Genomic DNA, 21,682 nt, shown 5'->3' on the forward strand with positions numbered 1-21,682 from the left:
AAAAAAATGTCACTTTTTATCAAGGGGGGGGGGGGCAGGGTGTTGTGTCACCCCACACACACGCATCCCAGGGGACCGTGGGGACAGGGGCCGTGGCCCGTGACGGCCAGCAGCGCGGCCGGGAGGAATGCGTGCTGGCGGAGCGGGAACACGATGTCTGGGAGGGGGCAGTTATTTATGGCAGCGCCCGGGAAGGAATAAATAATAATAATTAAAAAAAAAAAAATAGAGAAACCCCAAACAACCCCAAAGGATAAATCTCGGCAGCTGCCGGCCCTGAGGACGTTCAACCCAGCAGGGGATGGGGACATGGGGACAGAGCCTGGTGGCAGGGGACGCCCCAGGGGTGGGGATTCGCGGGTGTCTTGTATAGGGTTGTGCTGCCCAGCCAGGGTGAGGGTGACACGTGGCAGGGCCCATGGAGGGGGTTTGTGGGTTGTGACCCACACCAGTGGGTCCCGCACCGCTGTACCGTGACCCACACGGGTGTAACTGCAAGTCACGGTGGAGCACTGTGACCCACACTGGTGTGTTGTGGTTTGTGACAGCGTATCGCGACCCACATTGCTGTGTCGTGACTCACACTGCTGTGTTGTGACTCACGACGGCACATGGTGACCCCCACCAGTAGGTGGTGAACTCCACCAGTGCATGGTGACCCCCACTAGGGCATGGTGACCCACACCAGTATGTGGCGACCCCCACCAGTGCACATTGACCCACGCCACTATATCGTGACACCCCCCCCAGTGCATGGTGACCCACACCAGTATGTGGTGACTCACACCAGTATATGGTGACCCCCACCAGTGCATGGTGACCCCCACCAGTCCATGGTGACCCCCACCAGTATATGGTGACCCCTACCAGTGCATAGTGACCCCCACCAGTGCATGGTGACCCCCATCAGTATATGGTGAACCCCACCAGTCCATGGTGACCCCCACCAGTATATGGTGACCCCTACCAGTGCATAGTGACCCCCACCAGTACATGGTGACCCCCATCAGTATATGGTGACCCCCACCAGTGCATGGTGACCCCCACCAGTATATGGTGACCCCTACCAGTGCATAGTGACCCCCACCAGTACATGGTGACCCCCATCAGTATATGGTGACCCCCACCAGTCCATGGTGACCCCCACCAGTATATGGTGACCCCTACCAGTGCATAGTGACCCCCACCAGTGCATGGTGACCCCCATCAGTATATGGTGACCCCCACCAGTGCATGGTGACCCCCATCAGTATATGGTGAACCCCACCAGTCCATGGTGACCCCCACCAGTATATGGTGACCCCTACCAGTGCATAGCGACCCCCACCAGTACATGGTGACCCCTACCAGCGCATGGTGAGGTGACCCCCACCAGTGTGTGGTGACCCCTACCAGTGAATGATGACCCCCACCAGTGAATGATGACCCCCACCAGTGAACGATGACCCCCACCAGTGCACGGTGACCCACACCACTATATTGTGATCCCCCTCACTGCGTGATGACACCCACCAGTGCATGGTGACCCCCACCAGTGCATGGTGACCCCCACCAGTGAATGATGACCCCCACCAGTGTATGGTGCCCCACCCCATGGCCAGGGGACATGGCTGGGGACAGCTGGGCAGTGGCGGAGCCAGCCCCCCCCGCGGGCCATCCCCCCATCCCTGCGGATGAACCCTCAGGCAGCCCTTTCCCAGCCCAGCCCCCCCGGCCCCCCCCGGCCCCCTCGGCATGGGAGGATGCTCAGGGTGGGAGGGGTCGTGCGAACGGGCCGGGGCGCTGGGCCCCCGCCAGCCTGGCCCCGCTCCCGGCCCGGGGCGGGGGGGGCGGCGCTGGGGGGGTCCCATGGGGCCGGGCATGAGGCTGTGGGGCGCATGGGGCTGGGAGCATCCGCGGGGGCTCATAGGGCTGATCGTGGCCCTGTGGGGGTCCGTGGGGCTGGCCCCGCAGGGATGGGGGGGCTGTGGGGGGACCATGGCCCCGCAGGGATGGGGGGGCTGTGGGGGGGCTGTGCGGGGCTCTGGGTGCGGGGATGCTCCGCTCCGAGCGCGGTCAGAACGAGCCGGGGTTGGGGGGACCCTGAAGCCCCCCCCGCAGCGCCCCCCCCGGCCTCGCCCCCTTCCCCGGGGCCGCCTGCCCTCGTGCCTTTTTTTCCCCTTTTTTCCTCATTTTTTTTTTCTTCTTTTTTTCTTTTTTCTTGTCTTTATTCCACCCCTTTTTTCTCTTCTTTCCCCATTTTCCTTTTTTTCTGGTCTTTTCCCCCCCTTTTTTTCTCTTCTCTTCCCATTTTTCTTTTTTCCTTTTTTTCTGGTCTTTTCCCCCCCTTTTTTTTCTCTTCTTTTCCCATTTTTCTTTTTTCCTTTTTTTCTGGTCTTTTTTCCCCCTTTTTTTCCTCTTCCCATTTTTCTTTTTTCCTTTTTTTCTGGTCTTTTTCCCCCCTTTTTTTCTCTTCTTTTCCCATTTTTCTTTTTTCCTTTTTTTCTGGTCTTTTTCCCCCTTTTTTTCTCTTCCCATTTTTCTTTTTTCCTTTTTTTCTGGTCTTTTTTCCCCCTTTTTTTCCTCTTCCCATTTTTCTTTTTTCCTTTTTTTCTGGTCTTTTTCCCCCCCTTTTTTTCTCTTCTTTTCCCATTTTTCTTTTTTCCTTTTTTTCTGGTCTTTTTTCCCCCTTTTTTTCCTCTTCCCATTTTTCTTTTTTTCCTTTTTTTCTGGTCTTTTGCCCCCCTTTTTTTCTCTTCTCTTCCCATTTTTCTTTTTTCCTTTTTTTCTGGTCTTTTTTCCCCCTTTTAACCCTTCTTTTCTCATTTTTCTTTTTTTCGCCGATTTTCTTTTTTTTTTGGCCTTTTTTCTGCCTCCCCTCCCGCCCCGAGGCGCGGACGGCCCAGCAGCCCGCAGCTGCGCGGGGGCGGGCCAGCAGCTCCGGGGGGGGGAGGGGGGCAGCGGGGGGGGGGCGGGGCCGCGGGGGGGTCAGGCAGATCCGGCCCGTTTGGACCCCGCGTCACGGCTCTTCCCAGGGGGGGTTGAGGTCCGGGGGGGGCCCTGGGGGACGGGGACTGAGAGGGGAGGGGCAGGCGTGGGGGTCGTCCCAGGGGGGAGCAGAGCTCCACGGGGGGGCCGGTCCCGTGGGGAGCAAAAGTCCCGGGGGGGGGCCGGGGGCAGCCGGGCCGTGCCCCCATCCCCCCCCGGCCGGGTTCCTCCGGGACCGACGCCCCCCCCCCTCCGGGCCGGGGGCAGGTGAGAGCGGGTCCCTGCGCCCCTCCCCCCCCCCCCCCTTCCGCCCTATGGGGCCCGGGGGGTGTCCTCTGCCCGCAGCCCCCCCAGGACCGAAACCTTCCGCCCCGGCCCTTTCTGCCCATTTCTTTTTTTCCAGGACCCTCGAGCACCCCGGTTACCCCACGCCGGGGCTGCCAGCACCATCCCCCCACCCGCGACAGCCCAGCCCGGAGGTATGTGACTCCCTGGGGGTGGGCATGGGGGGGGGGGGGGACACCGAACCCCACACTGGGGGGTGTCCCTGTGCCCCCCACACCATGCGCACCCCCTGGTAAATCCAGCTGCGGTGTCATGCTGGGGGGGGGGTCCCATGCGCCATGCTGGGGGGGGTCCCCAGTGCTCCCAGCCCTCGCTGGGGTTCCCTCTGCTCCAGCCTCACTTCTCTGTGCCCCCCCAGCAACATTTTCAAACCAAATCGGTTTCCACCACACCCCCCTTTTTTTTTGGGGGGGAATAAAATTTCTTAAAACTACCCCACAGCGAAGGGAGGGGGCAGATGTGACTGAAAAGCCCCTGATACCTGGGGGGGGGGGGGGTCTCCCATACAAGCAGCCCCTCTCTCAGCACCGGGGGGCAATGCCAGGTGCCCCCGGTCTGCTGGGGGGGGGGGGGTGTGGGAAGGCAGCGCGGGGGGGGGGGGGCTGTGCGGGGGTTGGGGTGCAGGTTGGCATCTCCTTGCCGGGGGGAGGGGGGTGTGGGAGGGAAAAGTCAATTGTAGCGGCACCGGAGCTTGATTACGGAGAATAAATGATTCTCCCAAGAGGTTTTGGCGAGTTGGTTGCTGGGTTGGGTCCCCCCCCCGCGTTGGGTTCCCCGCCCCCCCCCCCCCCCCCCCGCTTTGTGCTGGCAGCCATCCATTTCCCTGCTGAGGAGGGGGTCCCTGCCCTGCGCCCCCCTCCTGGCACCCTGCGGGCCCTATCCTGTGTTGCCCCACGGTGCTGGGTGTGGTGGTGGAGGGGGCTGCCAGTTGCTGCAGGTGGGATGGGGACGGGGAGAGCCCAGACCCCTCATGTGCCCCCAGCTCCGCGGACCCCTTCCTGCCCAGGTCTCCCCAGCCAGCCCCCGCATCCCGGTGCCGGCCACGTCTCTGCGGGCTCATCCCTGCGCGGGACCCACTGCCCGAGCTCCCTGGGTGCTGAGCCCACCGGACCTGGGTCAACGTAGGTGACCCCTCGGTGGGGAGCGTCCCCTCAGGGGGACACACCAGCTGCAGCCCCTCCTTGACCCCAGATGGATTTGCTGTATCTCCCCCGGTAACGCGGCTTTGCCCGGCAGCACGTGCGTTTTGGGGAGCGCTGCCCACCGTTTGGGGTTTCCAGGGTTTGTGTCGTGTTCTCTCTCCCCCCCAGATGAAAGCCTCCGTCTGCGAATCGGGGCAGAAACTGGAAATTTTCATCCCTTTCCTGGGCAAGTGCCGCCCGCCCTTGAGGCGCTGCTGCCAGACCTGCACCCCGAGGAGCTGGGTGAGAGCGTGGCTCTGGGAGCTCCGTGCTTCCCGGAGCTGCCTGGGAGGAGTTTGGGACCTTGGGATGCTGGTGAAGGGCACCAGGCCCATCCCAAGGGTCTTGTGTGCCTGGGGAGGGCTGGGGGCTGGGGGGGGGCAGGCATAGCCGACCCCCCTGCATTTCCCAGAGCCATCTCAAGGGCAGACCCGCCGCTGCCTAGGGGGCTGACCCCACGTTCTCCTTCCAGGATGGATTCTACCACCGGCAGCTCTCCTCCCTCGGCTTCCGCGACACCATCCGGGTGACGGAGGAGGACACGCGGTGAGGATGGGACGAGCTGTGTGCTGGAGCACGCTGGGCAAACCACATTTTCCCCAGATTTCATACAAATCCCCATGGAAGTCCCTTCCCCTGCTGCGCAGGAGCGTGAGGATGCCTCTCCATCATCCTTACTCCCTAATTAGTCCAAAAAAGAGTTACGTTAATTATTTTGAAAGGCTGGAAGCCACATCTCTGGGTGCAGAGCAGAGGGGAGAGGGCTTGGTCTGTTCCTCCGGCTGCTGTCACCCTTGGGCTGGGAGAAGTCAGCCCCAGAGTCAAGGATTTGGGGTTGTTTCTTTTTTTAAACAAAACTTGGTATCTTGATGCTGTTGGGAAGAACTTGGCGGGGGGGAGGGGCTGGGGGTGTTTTTGTTCCCCTCTCTGGCGCCGGCACAAGGACAAGCTCACGCAGCCCATGGAGCGTGCCTGGATCCCAGCCCCTGGGGAGAGGCGGGGTGGCCTCTGCCCCAACCCCTCCTGCTCTTCTTCCTCCCCATGGGCCCTCACCCCGGACCTCCAGCTGCTGTCACCCAGCCTTTTCCTCCGGCTGACGTGGAAGCCAGGAGCCGTTTCTTTGCCAAACGCCTGACATTTTTTGTTCCGGAGGTGCTGGACTCCTTGGGTTCCTCTCCCCTTGCGGAACAGTCCCTGGTGGCTTAGCAATTTTTGCACTGTATTTTTCCAAATCGGGTCATTATACTCCATTCAGCTTGAAATATTTGAGCTCCAGCTTTCCAACTCGTTGAATAATTCATCCCCACTTGCAGCAACTCCGGAGTTGCGGGATGGCTAAAAGGAGCCCGGTGATGGGTGGTTGAGATCACAGCGGAAAGACGAAGGTCTAAAGCGCCCCTGTCCCTCTCCAGCCACCTGCAGCCCTTTCCCTGGGTTGTACCCGCTCTGTGATACCTCAGAGATCACTTGCATCCCTGCCAGGTGCTGCCCAGCTCTGGTTTGGGGTCAGATTTGGAAAAATCCCCGATCTGGGACCTCCGCAGCGTCCCCTGCGCATTTCTAGCCATTGCAGGTTTCCTCCCCACACAAGGGGCGATGCTGCAAGGGCTGGGGCAGCCCAGAGCATCCTTCTGTTGGTGCCTCCATTTTCCCAGCTGTAAAATGGGGAGAAAAATGTCAAATGTTTGCAAAGAGCTGGTTGGAGGGAGGCTGAGCACCCTGGAAAAGCCTCTAAGCTGCTGTCTGTCTCCCTGCCCAGGTACCGGGGCTGGCTGGTCCGAAGGGTCTGCGGTTTCCTGGCTGTCTGGGACTGGAAGGTTCTGGCTGACACCCCGGGAGACCTTCTGGAGAGGGTCTGCCACAGCCAGAGGTAGGTGGGAGTGGCTGGGGGGGCTCTCCACGGTTGTCTTCGTCCCTTGCAGGACCTGGGTCCTGCAGCATCATCCCCCAGACCCGTGGGGTCCCATTTGGCTGCTGGAGCAAGGGATGTGCTCATCTGCTCCCGGTGGAAAGAAATGTGCCGGTTCCTCTCTGCTGCTGTGGCCTTGCCACGAGCTCACCCCGAGGAAGGGGCTTTGTGGCTGCTCCCGGCCCCGAGCTCAGCACCCCCCCCAAAAGCAGCCCGTACCCCGGTTCGGTGGGGAACCGGCTCTGCCCCCTGGTCCTGGGGCTCTCTGGGTCTCGCCCCTTCCCGAGGACATGGCCTTGCCAGGCAGCTGTCACCTAACTCGTTACCGCTAATTACACAGCAGGAGGCTGGCAGCCAGCACACTGTAATTACTGTAATACAGAAACGCTTGTTAACCCCTGGCTCTGCCTTGCGCTTCCCACCGCCTCGCCGTCCCCTCCGCAGGGTGCAGGATGTCGCTGCCGGCCGGTCCCGTGGCTCGAGAGGGGATGGTGCATCCCTCCAGCAGTGGAAGGAGAAAATACTCAAGATCCTGGTGGAAATCCAGGCCCCGCTCTCCCCCATCATGCTGAGGTCTGTGCTCCCTCTCCGGGGAGGGTTGTGGGTGCGGGTCCCCCCTCGCAGGCATCTCCCACCTCCTCTTGGAGGGCTCCCAGTCCCTGGCTGGGGCATTCCCAGTCTCTCTCCTCCGCTCCAGCTCTCTCACTCTGTGTGTTGAGCCCCTTTGGATGGCCTGTCGGCGGTGCCTTGGTGCCTCGTGCCCGTGAGCCATCCTTGCGGTGGGGGGGGGTGCGTGGACCCCTTGGGGGGGATGCACATGCAGAGAGCTCAGGGCAACACTGGCAGGGCAGGCAGCCCTTGGCTTCCCATGCAGCTCCCTGGGGATATTTCCCCCTATTCCTTCCAGGGAGCTGGAATCTGACACTGCAGTGGAGAAGGGAGGGAGGGGAAAAAAAAAAAACCAACCTAACGAAAAAAAAAAACCCAACCTGGGAGGATGGAAATCTAAGCAAAGCAAAAAAAGAGAACTTTTCCTTTCTCTTTCTCTCTCTCCTCTTTTCTTTTTTCCTCCCCTCATTGAGAAATTGGCAATTAGAGGTTGCATTGTAGCCTAATTGCTTGTCTGATTGAGCTGTAATAAAAGAACCCTCTGAGCAGTCTGAAGTATTTAAAGGAAAGAAATTACCCAGGGGATAAAAAGCCCTCGGATCCTTCCCGTAAACAGTGTGCGGGAGGACTGGGAGATGGAGGGGTAATTGACTTCAGCTTTTGTTGCTAGGGGAGAAGGGGGTGGTCTTGTCACATCCAGCCTTTAGTGTTTTAACTTAATTTATAATAGAGCTGTTTATTTGCTTTATGGGAGCTGAGAAGCGAGATTTGGCGTTGAACTGTCTCACGCAGCCCCCTTTGCTGTCTGGGTGGGGAAACTGAGGCAGGGAAGGGTGGGCTGGATCCGGTCTCCGGTGGGGCTGGGGGCAGGCACGGCCCCTGCAGGGTTGCTCACCTGCTCGTTTTCCTGCAGACTGTGCAACTGGGCTCTGCTCAAGCTCCTGAACTGCCTCTTCCTCAGTGTGCAGCTCCACCGAGGGCAGCTGGAGATGGTGCTGAGGGCCGCCAGGATGGTAGGAAGCCCGGCGAGCCGCGCTTGGCCTCACCACTGGCACACCGGGTGCTGAGCCCTGGCCACTTTCCTTGCAGCCTGGCGTGCCGCTGGTTTTCCTCTCAACACACAAATCCCAGCTGGATGGGCTGCTCCTGTCCTTCCTTCTCTTCTCCCAGGGGCTGGGAGTGCCCAGGGTGACGGTGGGCGGCCGGGTCTGCAGCCCTCGCCTCCGGTAAGGCCCAGCAGGCACCGGTTGCAGCACTTGTGAAGCCCCCAGCCCGTGGTGGGGAACTGGGGTGCCGTGGCCCTGTGCACGGTGGGTGCCCGTGGCATCGTCTTTCCCCCGCAGAGCCTTGCTCAGCCGCCTGGGAGGGATTTTCCTGCCCTCGAGGATGGAGCAGATGCCAATCGACCGGGACGAAGAGCTCCCAGGGGCCGTCCTGGCTGCGGTAGGTCCAGCCTGGGGTGCTGGGAGGGATGATGCACCCCCCGAGCTCCCAGGGGCCATCCTGGCCGTGGTAGGTCCAGCCTGGGGTGCTGGGAGGGATGATGCACCCCCCGAGCTCCCAGGGGCCATCCTGGCCGTGGTAGGTCCAGCCTGGGATGCTGGGAGGGATGATGCACCCCCCGAGCTCCCAGGGGCCATCCTGGCTGTGGTAGGTCCAGCCTGGGGTGCTGGGAGGGATGATGCACCCCCTGAGCTCCCAGGGGCCATCCTGGCCGTGGTAGGTCCAGCCTGGGGTGCTGGGAGGGATGATGCACCCCCTGAGCTCCCAGGGGCCATCCTGGCCGTGGTAGGTCCAGCCTGGGGTGCTGGGAGGGATGATGCACCCCCCGAGCTCCCAGGGGCCATCCTGGCCGTGGTAGGTCCAGCCTGGGGTGCTGGGAGGGATGATGCACCCCCCGAGCTCCAAAAGCGCTTGGCAAAGCTGCCTAGGAGTGTCTCAGCCACGGGTGGCTGAGCCTTTTGGCTGTGCAGTGGGTGCCAGCAGCTCTGGTGCGTCCCGAGGGTGCTGCCAGTACCCCCCGGCCTTGGCCCGTCTGCCCCACCAGTACGTCGAAGAGGTGCTGAGGAGCCGGCAGCCGCTGCTCATCTTCCTGGAGGAGCCCCCGGTTGCCATGTGCCTCTCAGCCGCTGCCCGGCAGTGGCTGGCCCTGGTGTACCGAGCCGTGCGCGATGGCACCGTCCCTGACATCCTCCTGGTCCCCGTGGGCATCGCCTACGACGTGGTCCCCGGCGGCTCGCACTGGGAAGGAGCGGTGAGAGGTCCTGCGGGCGTGGGTGCAGCACCCACATGGCGGGGTGCTTGCCTCTGTCACCCTGTTAACGTTCTGGTCCCCTCTCCTCCCAGCGCGGCACCCGGCCGCTCGGGCTCGGTGCTTTGCTGCGGGCGGCGTGCCGGGCCCTACGCCGACCCCTGGGCTGCGCCCGCGTGGACTTCGCCCAGCCCTTCTCCTTACGGGTACGGCAGCAGGGTCTGCAGCGGGGGTCCCGGCTGGATCCGTCCCAGCCCTGGGGGGGTTGTGGCTGCGGTGCCGGCGGCTACGCAAACCGCTGCGGGGTTTGGGGTGGCTGGTGGATCCGCTGTCTCCAGGGGGTTAGGTTAGGTGAGCCCTGAGGCCCTGGGGACATAAGGGATCAATTCAGCTTGGTGGTGCCGAGGGCTGCAAGCCCCAACGGGCTTCTTTCTCCCTGTTCCCAGGAGTTTGTGGCCCAAAACCTGGCCGGGCAGAGCAGCGTGGGGAAGCCACCGGAGGAGCCGCTGGTGCCCACCATCCTCGGGATGTGGTGAGCAAGAGCTGAGCCCCACGGCAACATCTCGCCCCCGACGCTGCTCCCAGCCCCGCGCCCTCCCCCCTCTCATCCCGCTTTCTCCAGCCCCAGCCGGCCGGACGAGAAGGCGGCGGAGGTTTGGCAGCCCGGCCCCGCCACGGCCACCGGCTGGGAGGCAGAGGAGGAGATGCTGGTGACCAGGCTGGGCCTGCACTGCCTGAGCGGTGAGGGGTCTGCTGGGGGGGGGCGTCTGTCCCCTCGGGCTCGGGGCGGGGGGTTCCCCCCCCAACAAACCCCTCTCCCCCCCTTGCAGATGGTGTTGCCTGCTCTGCCGTCATGGCTGTGGGGATCACGTCCGCGCTGCTGCTGCACAAGCACCGCGAGGTGAGAGCAGGAGGGGTCTGGGTTTCTCCTCCTTTGGGGCAAGACTCCATCTTCTCCTTCCTCCAGGGCGTCTTCCTCTCCCGGCTGATGCGGGACTTTGCCTGGCTGCTGGAGGAGACCCTGCTGCACCAGCGTGACACGGGCTTCTCGGGGCAGCTCCGGCACCTGGTGCAGCACAGCCTCAGCCTGCTGGGACCCCGGCTCCGCCTCTACCGCCTGTCCCCCATCGGGGATGTCCTGGTGGTCCCCAAGGCCTCAGCGGAGGCCCTGGGCGAGCTGGGCCTCTACAGTGCCGCCATCCTGCCCGTCTTCGCCAGCGAGGCAGTGGGAGGTGAGGAGCAAGGCGCGGTGGATCGGCGACACCCGGGATCGGTGGTGCCGGGGCAGGCGGTGACGCTGCTTTCCCCGCAGCCTGCGCCATCCGTGCCGTGCTGATGGAGATGCTGCCCTTCCTGGGGGCGGCCATGGGCTCCGCCGGCGTTGTGCTTAGCGAGGACGAGCTGCTTCACAAGATCCAGGAGCTGCTCCGGCTGCTGCCCCCAAACCTGCTGGGGCTCCAGGTGGGGCTTCTGGCGCGGGGCGGCTCTGCCGTCGCATGGAAGTGGCCCGTCACCCCCGCCGGCGGGGGTCTGGCTGCCCGCCACCCCTTTCACCCTCTCCCCCAGCCCTGCCAGCCCCTGGACGGCTGGAGCCAGGACATCGTGGACAAGCTCCTCCTGTGTGGGCTGCTGGAGGCTGAGGAGGTGGGTGGCTCTGTGGGGACCCCCTCCTCATGCCAGGGGTGGGTGCCCCGGTGGGGACCCCCTGCTCACACCTGGGGGTGGGTGGCTCGGCCCTCGCTGCGCTCTCTGGTCCTGGCCGGGGGGCTGGGGTCCCTGTGGGGGGCCGGGATGCCGGTTGGCTTCAGAGGTGACGTGGCACCTGGCTTGTCCCTGCAGCCGGAGGGTGGGCGCTGGGTCTGCGACTCGGGCCCCCGGCCCCTCAGCCAGCGGCAGTCCTGGGCCGCGCTGGACTTCACCGACAGCGACAGCGACAGCAACGGTGACAGCGTGGTCCCCAACCGCTGCTTCAAGGTACCGGGTGCCCCCCGCTGTGCCCCGGCTGCTCCGTGGCAGGGTGAGGGGGGGGTCTTGCCAAGCTCTGGTTCCCCCCGCCCAGCTCAGCCAGCCCCAGGGCTCGCCCAGCTTCCTCCTCTTCCTCTGCCGCCTGCTGAGCCCCCCGCTGAGGACCCTCACCGCAGCCGTGGCCTTCTTGGACCGCCCCAGCTGGCCCCAGCCTGGTAGGACTCCCCGGGGTGGGCAACCAACCATGCCAGCCCCCCTTGCCTTGGCTTTGGGGGAAACCGAGGCACAGCTGAAGCTCCCTTTGGAGGCCGGCGAGGGGCTGTGCCCCCTCCCCCGGCGCTGGGGGGGATGGGGTTTGACCCCCCCCTCTCCCAATTCCAGAGGCAGCCTACGTGGAGGCGCTGCTGCAATTCCTGGCTGAGGAGAAGGGGTTCGGTGAGTCGGGGTGGGGGACGGACGGGGGAACCCCCCCAGGTTTAGGGTCAGCACCCCCCTCAGCCGGGCTGTAGGTGCCCAGGGGGTGGGATGTGGGGGATGGACGGGGGCAGCCCCCCCTGCTTTGGGGTCAGCACCCCCCTCAGCCGGGCTGTAGGTGCCCAGGGGGTGGGATGTGGGGATGGATGGGGGTGGCCCCCCCTGCTCTGGGGTCAGCACCCCCCTTAGCTGGGCTGCAGGTACCCGGGGGGTGGGATGCTGGGGACGGACTGGGGTGCCCAGGGAGTGGGATACGAGGGACAGATGGGGGCAGCCCCCCTGCTTTGGGGTGAGCACCCCGCGTTAGCCGGGCTGCGGGTGCCTGGGGGGTGGGATGTGGGGGCTCCCTCCAGCATCTCTCTCCCTCCAGAGCATCTAGACAGGAGCCTGGCGCTGAGCTCCCTGCAGACCTTCAAGGAGATGGGGGTAAGCACGGCTGCACTCCGCCGGACCCCCACCCTCAAGCTGCCCCCCCCCGCTGACATTCCCCCCCTCCCCAGGTGCTGGAGGCAGTGCGCAGCCCCCCCGGACCCTTGCTCCACCTCGCCCAGCCTTTCCGCTCCAGCACCAGCCGCGCCAAGCTGGGAGCCTTCATCCAGCAGTTCATCCAGCCGTAGCCGCGCCAGTAAACCCGGGAGCAGGGATGGGACCTGGCTCTGGATTTATTGAACCCCGCGGGGGGGGGGGGGGCGTTGGGGGGGGACGACGCTGGGGGTCTCTGTCTTCACACCACCCTGTTGCAGATGGTGCCCAGCTCCTCGATCTCGCACCGCACCTCGTCTCCTCTCTGCAAGGGGCACGGGGAGGCGGGCAGCCCCCCCTCGCCACCGCGCCCCCCCGGTGGGGGCCTTCATGGCCCCACACTGGACCCCCAGCCCCATTTGGAGGCACCCACCCCCCCGCCACCCACTTTGGAGCACCCCTCAGCCCCATTTCAAGCCTCTCCCAGCCCGATTTCGAGCCCCCGCCCCCCCCAGCCTGATTTTGAAGTTCCCCCCTGCCCGATTTCAAGCCCCCCCGCCTTTCCCTCACCTTAAGAAACACAGGGGGATTCCGAAAGACCCCCACGCCGCGTGGGGTTCCAGTCAGCAGGATGTCCCCAGGGACCAGTGTGACAAACCTGGTGGGGAGGGGGCCGGGAGGTGTCAGTTGTGGCCCCCCTGATGCCCTGGGGAGGGGTGCCGGTGCCACCAGCCCCCCCCAGCACCTACTGGGAGACCCAGGCGATGAGCTTGGGCAGCCTGAAGATGAGCTGGCTCGTGCTGCTGTCCTGCATCACCTGCCCGTTGACGCTGCAGCGGATGCTCAGGTTGTGGACATCTGTGGGGACAGAGGGGACATGTCACACCGGGGGACACACACATGGAGAGAGCACCATGGGAACTTGTTGTGACGGCCCCCCCCCCCCCCCCCCCTTGGGAAAGACAGGGGTGCTTTTGGGGAGAGGGGTGCACGCTGCCTCCTGCGTCAGATGGGGATGAGTCCCTGTCCCCACCTGCCACCGCCTCCTTGGTGACAAGAGCTGGCCCCAGGGGACAGAAGGTGTCGAAGGTTTTCCCCAGCAGCCACTGCCTCCCGTTCCGCCGCATCTGCCAGTCCCGGGCGCTGATGTCATTGGCCACCGTGTAGCCCACAACGTGGTCCAGCGCCGATGCCTCCTTGGGTGGGGACACAACGGGGACCCACTTAACCGGGGGGGACAGGGCTGACCAACCCCCTGAACAAGGTGGGCGCCGGGGTGGGGGGTACCTGGATGTGCCGCCCCTTGGTCCCGATGACAGCGGCCAGCTCCACCTCCCAGTCCACCTCCTGGGGGAGAAAGCGGGGGTGCTGAAATTGGGGGGGGGGGGGGCCATGCCCCGCGGGGGGCCCGGGGTACTCACAGTGCTCTCCTGGGGGTGCACGATGTCATCGAAGGGCCCGGCGATGGCGCTGGGGAACTTGCTGAAGATGATGGGCTCCCTGGGGACGCTGACGCCCTGCTCCAGGCAGTGGTCGCGGTAGTTGAGCCCCACGCAGATCACCTTCTCGGGGTCCCCCACGGGCGCCAGCAGCCGCACCGAGCTCCGCGGCACCCGGTGCCCGCCCGACTCCAGCACCCTGCGGGCGGCCGGGGCTCAGCACCGGGGCCGGATCCGGCCACCGGGTGGGTGTCGGGGCGTGGGGGCACCCACCTGCGGGCAGCGGCCAGGCCCCCCCGGCCACGCTCGAGGAAGGCGCGCATGGAGCGGGGCAGCGCGGGCTCTGCCGTGCTCAGGTCCACCAGGTCCCCCCCCGGCGCCTCCTCCAGCCCCAGCCGGGGCTCACCGCCCCCGGTCCCCCGGAACCGCACCAGCCGCATGGCCCCCGGCAGCCGCATCCCCCGCCTGATCCTGGGGATCCTGCCCGGGTTGTATCCCAGTGTCAGCTGTCACCACCGCCCAGGGGTGCTGGGGACCCCCCCAGGCCAATGCTGGATCCCTCTGGCGCAGGGGGTCCCTGGGGGCTGACACCCTGCAGCGGGGCGAGGAGGGGCCGCATCCTGCATAGGCCCTTGGGGAGGGGAAAGACGCAGATCCCAGCACAGGAGCAATCCTGGAGAGAGGGGAGATCCCAGCACCAGGGGCCCCTGCGCAGGCCGAGCAGATCTCCTGGGGGGGGGGGGGGGGCAGATCCCAGCATGGGACAGGTTGGGAGGGGAAACAGCATCAGGCCCCAGTAAGGGAAGGCTGGGGACAGTGGATCTCTCCCCGGGGCAACAGATCCCAGCACAGACCAGATCCCTAGTATGGCAGCAAAACCCTCCCATGGCAGGGAATGGGCCCCAGCATGGAACAGATCCAGGGGACAGCTGGATCACCCAGCTCACCAGATGAGGGGGAGCAGATCACCTGATCCCACACAGTCCAGATCCTGGGGGATCCCTGCAATCTGGCACGGCTCTGATCTCAGGGATCCCTCCAATCCCACATCACCCCAGTCCCCCAGTTCCACACCACTCCAATCCTGTCCCATCTCCCCAGTCCTGCATAGTGAGATCCCTGGAGGATTCCCTCCCATGCTCCTGCACAGCCCCAGTCCCAGGGGATTCCCCCCCACACTCCCCAATTCCACACAGTCCTGATCCCAAGGATCCGCCCAGTCCCAGGAGATCTCCCCTGATCCTACACTGTTCCAGTCCCAGAGGATATCCCTTGACCCTGATCTCACTCAGCCTGATCCCAGGGGTCCCCCTGATCCCGCATAACCCCAGACCTGGGGGATCCTTCCCTGCCTCGATCCCCCATAGGCCTTATTCCAGAGGATATTCCCTCCCGTACCTGCTCAGCCTGATCCCAAGGAACCCCCCTGACCCCGGGGGATCCCCCCCCTACCCCGGTCCTGCTCAGCCCAATCCCCCACCCGGACCTGCACAGCCTGACCCCCCCGGGATCCTCCCCCGTTCCCGCTCAGCCCCAATCCCAGGGGATCCTCCCCACCCTGAACCCGCTCAGACCCTATCCCAGGGGATCCCGCCCCCGCCCCCGCACAGTCCGACCCCCGGGGATCCCTCCCACCCCGACCCCGCCCAGCCCCGATCGCCGGGGACCCCCCAGCCCAGTCCCGTCCGCCCCGATGCCGGTGCCCGCCGATCCCGGGGGGCCGCAGGGGATCCCCGCTGCCACCTACGTCACGTGCCGCGCCACTCCCGCCCCGGCACGCGCCGACCTCCCGCCACCCCCGTGAAGGTCTCCGTGCCGCGGCCCCGCCCCGCCCTCGGGCCGACCAATGCGAGCGCGGCAAAGGCGCGGCCACGCCGGCGGCGCCGCCAATGAGAGCCGGCGGTGTCCGGCCACGCCTCCCGCTACCGGGGGGCGGGACAACGGCGTTGCTAGGATACGTGCGCGGCCGCCATGACAGCGCCCCGCCGCCATGACAGCGCCGCCATGACGGCGCCGAGGCCGGGGCCGGCGGAGCCCCTGGCCGGGAGCGAGCCGCGCCGAGCCGGGTGTTTCTCACTTTTATTTCATGGAAACACGCAGTCAGTGAACGAGCAACAGGCGGCTGCGGAGGAGGGGGCCGGGCCGGGGGGCAGGGGCCTGGCTGAGGCCTGGCTTGGCCTCCCCGGCCCCTTTGTGAGGAGAAAAAAAGCCAGAAATAACCCAGCGAGCCCTCCCGGCTGCCGTCGTCACTTTGCTGAGTGAGGCTGTACCTGCTGCCGCTCTGGGGCTCGGGGCTGCCCTCTCAGACCCCTGGCTGGTCCTTCCCCCTCAGCTCCCCGGGCGGCATGTTTCATCCCTAAATCATCACCATTTGTTTTATTTAGAAAATCAACCTTCTCTCCTAGTACCGCTGGAATGTGGGGAGCGGCCTCTGGTCACTGTGTGTGTCCCCTTGAGCCATGCATGGCAGGGGAGAGGAGGTTTGTGTGCTCTCAGTTGGCCTTCGAGAGCTGCCGTGTTGTGGCTACGGCACAGAAACCCTCCCCCTGGAGGGTCACATCCCAGGAGAAGGGGTCTGGGTTTGTGCTGCGGCGAGGTAACCTCCTCCACCTGGGGCAGAGGGATCCTTGCTGGGGGGGCTGTGCCGTCCAGAGTGGGTCTGGCTGGGGGTCGCACCACCAGGCGCCGTGCTGGGGAGGGCTCAGGCGGACAAGCCAGCAACATTGTCCTTATTTCTTCTCGTCTCTTGTAATTGGAGTGCCAGGAGCCAGGTGGATTGTTTTCTTCTTTCTTTCAACCTCTTGTTTTGATTGAAATAGTAGAAAAAGATTCCCCTCAGCCACTCGCAGAGGCACTGGTGGGGCCGAGCAGGTGGACCAGGGTTCTAGATTGCGTTCTCGAAGATCTGCATGGAGCTCATGATGTCCTTGTCCTGGACAGGGTGGGAGGGAGAGGTCAGAGCCCCTGGTCCCCCTCCTCCCATCAGCCCCAGGGTGACCGGAGTTGTCGGCCCCCATCTCTCCCAACGCCCCCAGCGCATTGTTTTGGGACAGGACAAGGAAGAAGGTTATGGCTCGGACTCGGAGGCCTGGCAGTGAGGAGGAGGAGGATGGCAGTGATGCCGAAGCCCACCCCGAGCTCCTCACCTTCTGGCATGTCTCCAGAAACTCCTCAAAGGTCACCATGCCGTCACCGTTCCTGTCCATCTTCTGCAAGAGAACAGCAAGGGCTTAGTGGGGACATCTCTGTCCCCCGGCGGCGGGGACAGCCCCAGTCCGTGATGCACAGGGGGTTTTGGTGGCTGCCAGGAGGGGACAAGGCGGGACAGTCTCACCTGAAAGAACAGCTCCACGTGCTCGGCAGGTGCGCTGTCCCGCAGGGTGGGGTGGGTGCAGCGCCCCATCATGTCGTAGATGGACTTCATGATCTCCAGCATTTCCTGGGGTGGGACAGAGGTGGAGTCAGGGTGACGGGAACCTTCTGAACAAGGGTACCTTTGCCCCCCAGCACCTGTTTCCATCGTCGCCGTCCCCCTCTGGGTATCCCCTGCAATGCTCCCACCCTACCCGCCCCCCCTGGTTGTTGTCCTCCTGCTCCCCCCGTCACCTCCTTGGTGATGTAGCCATCTTTATTAATATCGTAGAGGTTGAAAGCCCACTTCAGCTTCTGGTGCACCGTCCCCCGCAGCAAGACAGAGAGGCCGACGACAAAATCCTGCCGGAGGAACCACAGCTGTGAGCGGGGCTGAGCCACGGGCACCGCCGGCGCCCCCAGACCTGGGGGACGGACCCGTGTCCCGCCTGGCTCAGCCATTCGCCCCCCTCCACCAGTGCCGCGGCACTGCCATCGATCGTGGGACGCCCGGGGGATTTTTTTCCTATTGATCCCGTTTCTATTCTCGCTCGTAGCTATTTTTAATCGCCATGGTAAAAAACGGTGCTGGCCCCCCTGCCAGCCACCCCTGCCGCAGTGCCTGGAACTCTCCTGGCACAGGCTCCCGCCGTCGAGGAGACCAAAGGGTTTGGCCGTCGCTGCTGCGCTGAGCTTTTATCCCCAACTGCACGCGGGCGAGGAGGAAGATCTGATGAATCACGCCGCTGGGCACACTTACAGCCGGCCGCGGCTCGAGGAGCGCAGCACCAGCATGGCTTTTCCCGGCGAGGAGCCGGGCGTAGAAGCGGTGCCAGGATGCTCACCTGGAAGCAGAGAACCCCGTTGTGGTCGGAGTCGAAGGCGTCGAACAAGAAATGCGCATAGGTGCTGGCATCTGCGAGGGGAGGAAGGTGAGAGCTGGTGAAGATCCGCCCCACCCCTGGCACGCACCCAGATCAGGATTTGGCGTTTTCTCTGGATGCAGCCCCCCCGCTGGCACATCCGGACCCCTCACTCCGGCCTTGGGAGTCCCCCCGACTCACCGCCTTGGGGGAAGAACTGCGAGTAGATGAGCTTGAAGGTCTCCTTGTCCACGAGGCCACTGGGACACTCCTGGGGAGGAGAGTGAGCACCCGGTGAACCCCAGCTCCACCAAAATCCACCCCCAGCCCTGGCGGTGGGGGGGGTGAGGGCCCCCCCAGCACTCACGTTCTTGAAGCCGCGGTAAAGGGATTGCAGCTCCTTCTTGGTGAACTTGGTCCGCGCCAGCAGCTGCTCCAGCCCCTCGGGCTGGTGCCGTACAGCCGAGAGCTCCAGCTCGGCATCGCCGCTGTCTGCCAGGAGACACCGGCAAAGACCCCCATGGGTTCCCGCCTCATCCCATGCTGCTTCCCACCCGGATCCTGCCCTGCTTAAAACCAACCCCCCCAACCCGGTGGCAGCCCCCAAATTCCCCTTGTGCCAGGAGGAAAACTGGGGAGCTCCAGGTGTAGCATCCCAAGGGAGAAGCCAGCTGACCCGGAGGGTATCCCCAGCCGCCACCGAACCCGTGTCCGCCTCTGGCAGCACATTCCCGGGGCACGGAGCATCCCGGAGCCGCCTCTCACCCCGACCCTGCTAATGCTCCCGCCCGTCCGCACCCGGCCTGGCGGAAGGTAATTAATAAATGATGGCTCATTAATAATTCCAGGTTGGGAAGCCCCCGTGGACCCGTTCAGCGCCGAGCCAGGGATATCGGGAACTTTGGGCTGGGAAAACTGGGCTGGGGTTGGGTAAAGGCTCCGCTGTGCCGCATCGGTAGGGACACCCCGGAAAAGCCCGGGATCCCCCAGGGTGCTGCTGTTGGGGGGTGACCCCCCCGTGCCCTGCCGAGCCAGGTTTGCCGGGGTGTGAGAGGGTGGTGCCGAGCCCCTCCCACCCAGCTGGGGTGGGGTGGGGGCCGGGGGGCTCAGCCCCCCATCTCAGGGGGATCTGGAGGGTTGGGGGGGGATTAGGGTCCCCAGTGTCACAACTTGGGGGCGTTTTGGGGTTGGGGGGGGATTGGGGGGCCCTGGTGTCCCATCTCTTGGGGGTCGATGTGGGCTTGGGGACTGCCAGCACCCCACCTCTGGAGGGTCTGGGGGTTAACGCGAGCTCGGGGGCCCCCGCTGCCCATCTCGGGGAGGTTGGGGGCTCACGGTGCGCTGGGGGTCCCCGCTGTCCTGTCTCAGGGGTTAATGGGGGGTGTGGAGGCCGCCAGCATGGCCCCTCAGGAGGGCTCTGGGGGGCCCGCGTCCCTTGGGCTGGGTGTTGGGGGGGGGGGGCAGAGTCAGCCCAGCCCTTCGGGGAAGGTCAGAGCAAGGCTGGGCCATGACGCGGCAAGTGTGGGGGCCGGGGTAGGGGGCTGCCGGCTCCCCCCGTGCCCCCCACCCCCCAGCCTTCACCCCCAAACCTTCCAGCAGGGTGGGGGGCCCAAAACTGCAGGTTTTACCCCACGGTGACCATTTACGGGCCCAACAGGTCTTTTAACCTGGAGGGGAAAGGCTGGGGGTACCCCGAGATGCAGGGGGGGGGGGCTGAAAATAAATTAATTAATTAAAATTAACTGGGGGGGGGGTGTGTTACCTTCCACGGAGATGGGCTCCAGGATGCCGAACTGCTTGAGGACGGCGATGAAGAGGATGATGACCACGGCCACGGCACACAGCTCCATGCCCTGGATCCCCATGGCTGGTTTTTTGGGTTTTTTTCTTTTTTTTTTTTTTTTTTTGGGGGGGGGGGGGTAACCGGCGTCGGGGTATCCTGTGTCACCCCCCCACCCCCCCACCAAAAGCGGGGCACCCCGGGGGTGGGGGTGAGGGTGCCGGCGGGCAGGTGCCGTCCCGGTGAGCGCTGGGGCGGCTGCAGCAGGGCCGGCCTGCGCCGTCCGTCCTGCCCTCCCCCCTTGGCACGCGCCCGCCGCCCCCCCGCGCCGGGCCCCCCCCCCCCCCCCCCCCCGTGGTACCGCTGGGTCCGGGTTTAATGGGTTTAATCTTTTTTTTTATTATTTTTATTTTTAATTCCCACACACCCCCCCCAACCCTGGAAGGCAGGAGACCAGAGGTGCCAAGGGGCACTGCCCACCGTCCCCCCAGCACCCGTGGGTGGCCCTTTGCCAAACAGGGCGGAGGGGGGGTCCCCAAACCTGCGTGGGCCTTAAAACTGGGGGGAAAGAAGGTGGGTTTGCCCCCCCCCCTCCTTGCCCCAGGGGTGCTGCCTGCCCACCCCCCATGGTCAGTGCCGGGTGGCTGGGGAGCGGCGTGGGCGCCATGGGGATGAGTAAGCACCGGGGGGGCAGGGGGGGGCTGTCCCCGGTGGCCGCAGGGACATGGTCCCTGTCCCCCCCAGGGTGTCCCTGTCCCCATGGCCCAGGGGACACTGTTCCTGCCCTCCTGGGGGTGTCCGGGTCCCCCCAGGTGTCTCCTGTCCCCATGGCCTGGGGGACATCATCTGTGTCCCCCTGGGAGTGTCCCTGTCCCCATGGCCCAGGGGACACTGTTGCTGTCCCCCCAGGGGTCTCCTGTCCCCGTGGCCCGGGGGGACACTGTCCCTAATCCCCCTGGGGGTGTCCCTGTCCCCCCCAGGGGTCTCCTGTCCCCAAGGCTTGGGGAACATTGTCCCTGTCCCCCCGGGGGTGTCCTGTCCCCATGGTCCAGGGGACATCATCCCCATCCCCCCCGGGGGTCTCCTGTCCCCCTGGCCCTGGGGACATTGTCGCTGTCCCCCTGGGAGTGTCCCTGACCCCTCAAAGCTGCCCTGTCCGCAGGGCCTGAGGCGACATCGTCACTGTCCCCCCAGGGGTGTCCTGTCCCCATGGTCCAGGGGACATCATGCCTGTCTCCCCGGGGGTCTCCTAGCCCCATGGCCCTGGGGACATTGTCCCCGGCCCCTCGGGCTGCGCTGTCCCCCCCGGAGTGTCCCCTCCCCGCGTTCCCGACCCCAGCTCCCGGCGCCCCCTGGGGCCGCACGAGGGGGCGGGGACTGCTGCCAGGGGCGGGGTCCCCCTCGACAGTGGGCGGGGGGCGACGCTAGGGGCGGGGCTTGGGGCGCGCCCCCGCCTGCGGGGCGTGGCTTAGCTGCACGTCCCGCCCCTTCGCGCCACCACTTCCGCTTTCGCCGCCGGAAGCGCCGTTAGCCGCTGTCGCCGCTGCTGCCATGGCCTCAAGGTTAATGCGGGTGAGCGCGGCCCTGCGGCTGCTGCCCGCCGCCTCCGCCCGGGCCGCGCCCGCCCGCCACCTCGCCGTGCCCGGTGAGCGGGGGGGGGGGGCGACCGGGGGAGACGGGGTGGGGGCGGGGACGGGGCCGGATCGGGCTGGGCCGGGCCGCGCCCGCCCGGTCTGACCGCGGTGCCCCGCAGACCGCCTGGCCCACCGATGAGGAGCAGGCCACGGGGCTGGAGCGGAAGGTGCTGGAGGCCATGAACAAGGGCCTGGTGAGTGCGGGGGGCGGGGGGGGGGCCTCCCAGGGCCCGCGTGTCCTCGGTGAGGGGGGGGGGCCGGGGCCTGGGCGCGCCCCGCCGCTCACCCCCCGCCCCCCCAGGACCCCTACAGCATGTTCCGGCCGAAGCGCTACGCGGGGACCAAGGAGGACCCCAACCTCGTCCCCTCCATCACCAACAAGCGTATCGTGGGCTGCGTCTGTAAGTGCCCCCCCCCCGCCCCCCTCTGGCCGCCCCCCCCCTCTCCCCCAT

General features: G+C 65.3%; 4 protein-coding genes across 13 annotated transcripts; 2 read left to right on the forward strand and 2 right to left on the reverse strand.

Moving 5' to 3' along the window:
* The first annotated feature begins 2,970 nt into the window (after positions 1 to 2,970).
* On the forward strand, positions 2,971 to 12,350 carry GPAT2 (glycerol-3-phosphate acyltransferase 2, mitochondrial). Of its 3 annotated transcripts, XM_056362834.1 has the most exons (23): positions 2,987 to 3,025; positions 3,371 to 3,446; positions 4,319 to 4,433; positions 4,623 to 4,736; positions 4,966 to 5,039; positions 6,253 to 6,363; positions 6,847 to 6,975; positions 7,925 to 8,024; positions 8,101 to 8,237; positions 8,355 to 8,454; positions 9,059 to 9,265; positions 9,358 to 9,468; positions 9,709 to 9,794; positions 9,885 to 10,003; positions 10,093 to 10,163; positions 10,230 to 10,494; positions 10,575 to 10,723; positions 10,829 to 10,906; positions 11,102 to 11,236; positions 11,322 to 11,442; positions 11,609 to 11,662; positions 12,072 to 12,127; positions 12,202 to 12,350. In XM_056362834.1, the coding sequence occupies exons 4-23, from the start codon at positions 4,623 to 4,625 to the stop codon at positions 12,316 to 12,318; spliced, it is 2,334 nt and encodes a 777-aa protein (XP_056218809.1). In that variant the 5' UTR covers positions 2,987 to 3,025; positions 3,371 to 3,446; positions 4,319 to 4,433; the 3' UTR covers positions 12,319 to 12,350. The 3 variants fall into 3 exon arrangements, with proteins under 3 accessions (XP_056218807.1, XP_056218808.1, XP_056218809.1); XM_056362832.1 differs by lacking the exon at positions 4,319 to 4,433 and having other exon boundaries at positions 2,971 to 3,025; XM_056362833.1 differs by lacking the exon at positions 4,319 to 4,433 and having other exon boundaries at positions 2,977 to 3,019.
* An 8-nt stretch (positions 12,351 to 12,358) lies between these two features.
* Positions 12,359 to 15,419, reverse strand: LOC130160429 (fumarylacetoacetate hydrolase domain-containing protein 2-like). Of its 4 annotated transcripts, none has more exons than XM_056362858.1 (8): positions 14,550 to 14,658; positions 13,876 to 14,082; positions 13,585 to 13,801; positions 13,451 to 13,510; positions 13,197 to 13,359; positions 12,913 to 13,021; positions 12,734 to 12,821; positions 12,359 to 12,488 (listed from the first exon to the last, which is right to left on the reverse strand). In XM_056362858.1, exons 2-8 carry the CDS (start codon positions 14,058 to 14,060, stop codon positions 12,426 to 12,428), a joined length of 885 nt encoding a protein of 294 aa, XP_056218833.1. In that variant the 5' UTR covers positions 14,061 to 14,082; positions 14,550 to 14,658; the 3' UTR covers positions 12,359 to 12,425. The 4 variants fall into 4 exon arrangements, with proteins under 4 accessions (XP_056218833.1, XP_056218835.1, XP_056218832.1 ...); XM_056362857.1 differs by lacking the exon at positions 14,550 to 14,658 and adding an exon at positions 15,350 to 15,419 and having other exon boundaries at positions 12,360 to 12,488; XM_056362859.1 differs by having other exon boundaries at positions 12,360 to 12,488; positions 14,572 to 14,652.
* A 540-nt stretch (positions 15,420 to 15,959) lies between these two features.
* Positions 15,960 to 19,698, reverse strand: KCNIP3 (potassium voltage-gated channel interacting protein 3). 5 transcript variants are annotated; one of them, XM_056362849.1, is made up of 8 exons: positions 19,579 to 19,698; positions 18,184 to 18,308; positions 18,018 to 18,087; positions 17,799 to 17,869; positions 17,209 to 17,316; positions 16,937 to 17,041; positions 16,749 to 16,811; positions 16,347 to 16,534 (listed from the first exon to the last, which is right to left on the reverse strand). In XM_056362849.1, the coding sequence occupies exons 1-8, from the start codon at positions 19,679 to 19,681 to the stop codon at positions 16,487 to 16,489; spliced, it is 693 nt and encodes a 230-aa protein (XP_056218824.1). In that variant the 5' UTR covers positions 19,682 to 19,698; the 3' UTR covers positions 16,347 to 16,486. The 5 variants fall into 5 exon arrangements, with proteins under 5 accessions (XP_056218821.1, XP_056218820.1, XP_056218824.1 ...); XM_056362846.1 differs by having other exon boundaries at positions 15,960 to 16,811; XM_056362848.1 differs by having other exon boundaries at positions 18,018 to 18,308.
* A 563-nt stretch (positions 19,699 to 20,261) lies between these two features.
* On the forward strand, positions 20,262 to 21,666 carry LOC130141089 (cytochrome c oxidase subunit 5B, mitochondrial; the record flags this gene model as incomplete). Its single annotated transcript, XM_056321754.1, has 4 exons — positions 20,262 to 20,271; positions 21,174 to 21,241; positions 21,350 to 21,424; positions 21,532 to 21,666. Coding segments are annotated over exons 1-4 (288 nt in total), but the record flags the coding sequence as incomplete, so codon positions are not given.
* Between the last annotated feature and the right edge of the window lie 16 nt (positions 21,667 to 21,682).

Source organism: Falco biarmicus, chromosome 18, assembly GCF_023638135.1.
Source record: "Falco biarmicus isolate bFalBia1 chromosome 18, bFalBia1.pri, whole genome shotgun sequence".
Classification (NCBI taxonomy): Eukaryota; Metazoa; Chordata; class Aves; order Falconiformes; family Falconidae; genus Falco; species Falco biarmicus.

Excerpts from the sequence above, each read along its gene's own strand:
- KCNIP3 (XM_056362845.1), bottom strand. The coding sequence starts at position 19,681 with ATGGGGATCCAGGGCATGGAGCTGTGTGCCGTGGCCGTGGTCATCATC. Across the intron at positions 17,317-17,798 it reads ACGGGGTTCTCTGCTTCCAG|GATTTTGTCGTCGGCCTCTC; the intron begins GTGAGCATCCTG and ends TTCCTCCGGCAG. Across the intron at positions 17,042-17,208 it reads ATGGCTACATCACCAAGGAG|GAAATGCTGGAGATCATGAA; the intron begins GTGACGGGGGGA and ends GTCCCACCCCAG.
- LOC130160429 (XM_056362858.1), bottom strand. The coding sequence starts at position 14,060 with ATGCGGCTGCCGGGGGCCATGCGGCTGGTGCGGTTCCGGGGGACCGGG. Across the intron at positions 13,360-13,450 it reads CCAAGGGGCGGCACATCCAG|GAGGCATCGGCGCTGGACCA; the intron begins GTACCCCCCACC and ends TCCCCACCCAAG. Across the intron at positions 13,022-13,196 it reads CACCAAGGAGGCGGTGGCAG|ATGTCCACAACCTGAGCATC; the intron begins GTGGGGACAGGG and ends CTGTCCCCACAG.
- GPAT2 (XM_056362832.1), top strand. The coding sequence starts at position 4,623 with ATGAAAGCCTCCGTCTGCGAATCGGGGCAGAAACTGGAAATTTTCATC. Across the intron at positions 8,238-8,354 it reads GTCTGCAGCCCTCGCCTCCG|AGCCTTGCTCAGCCGCCTGG; the intron begins GTAAGGCCCAGC and ends TTTCCCCCGCAG. Across the intron at positions 12,128-12,201 it reads AGACCTTCAAGGAGATGGGG|GTGCTGGAGGCAGTGCGCAG; the intron begins GTAAGCACGGCT and ends CCCCCTCCCCAG.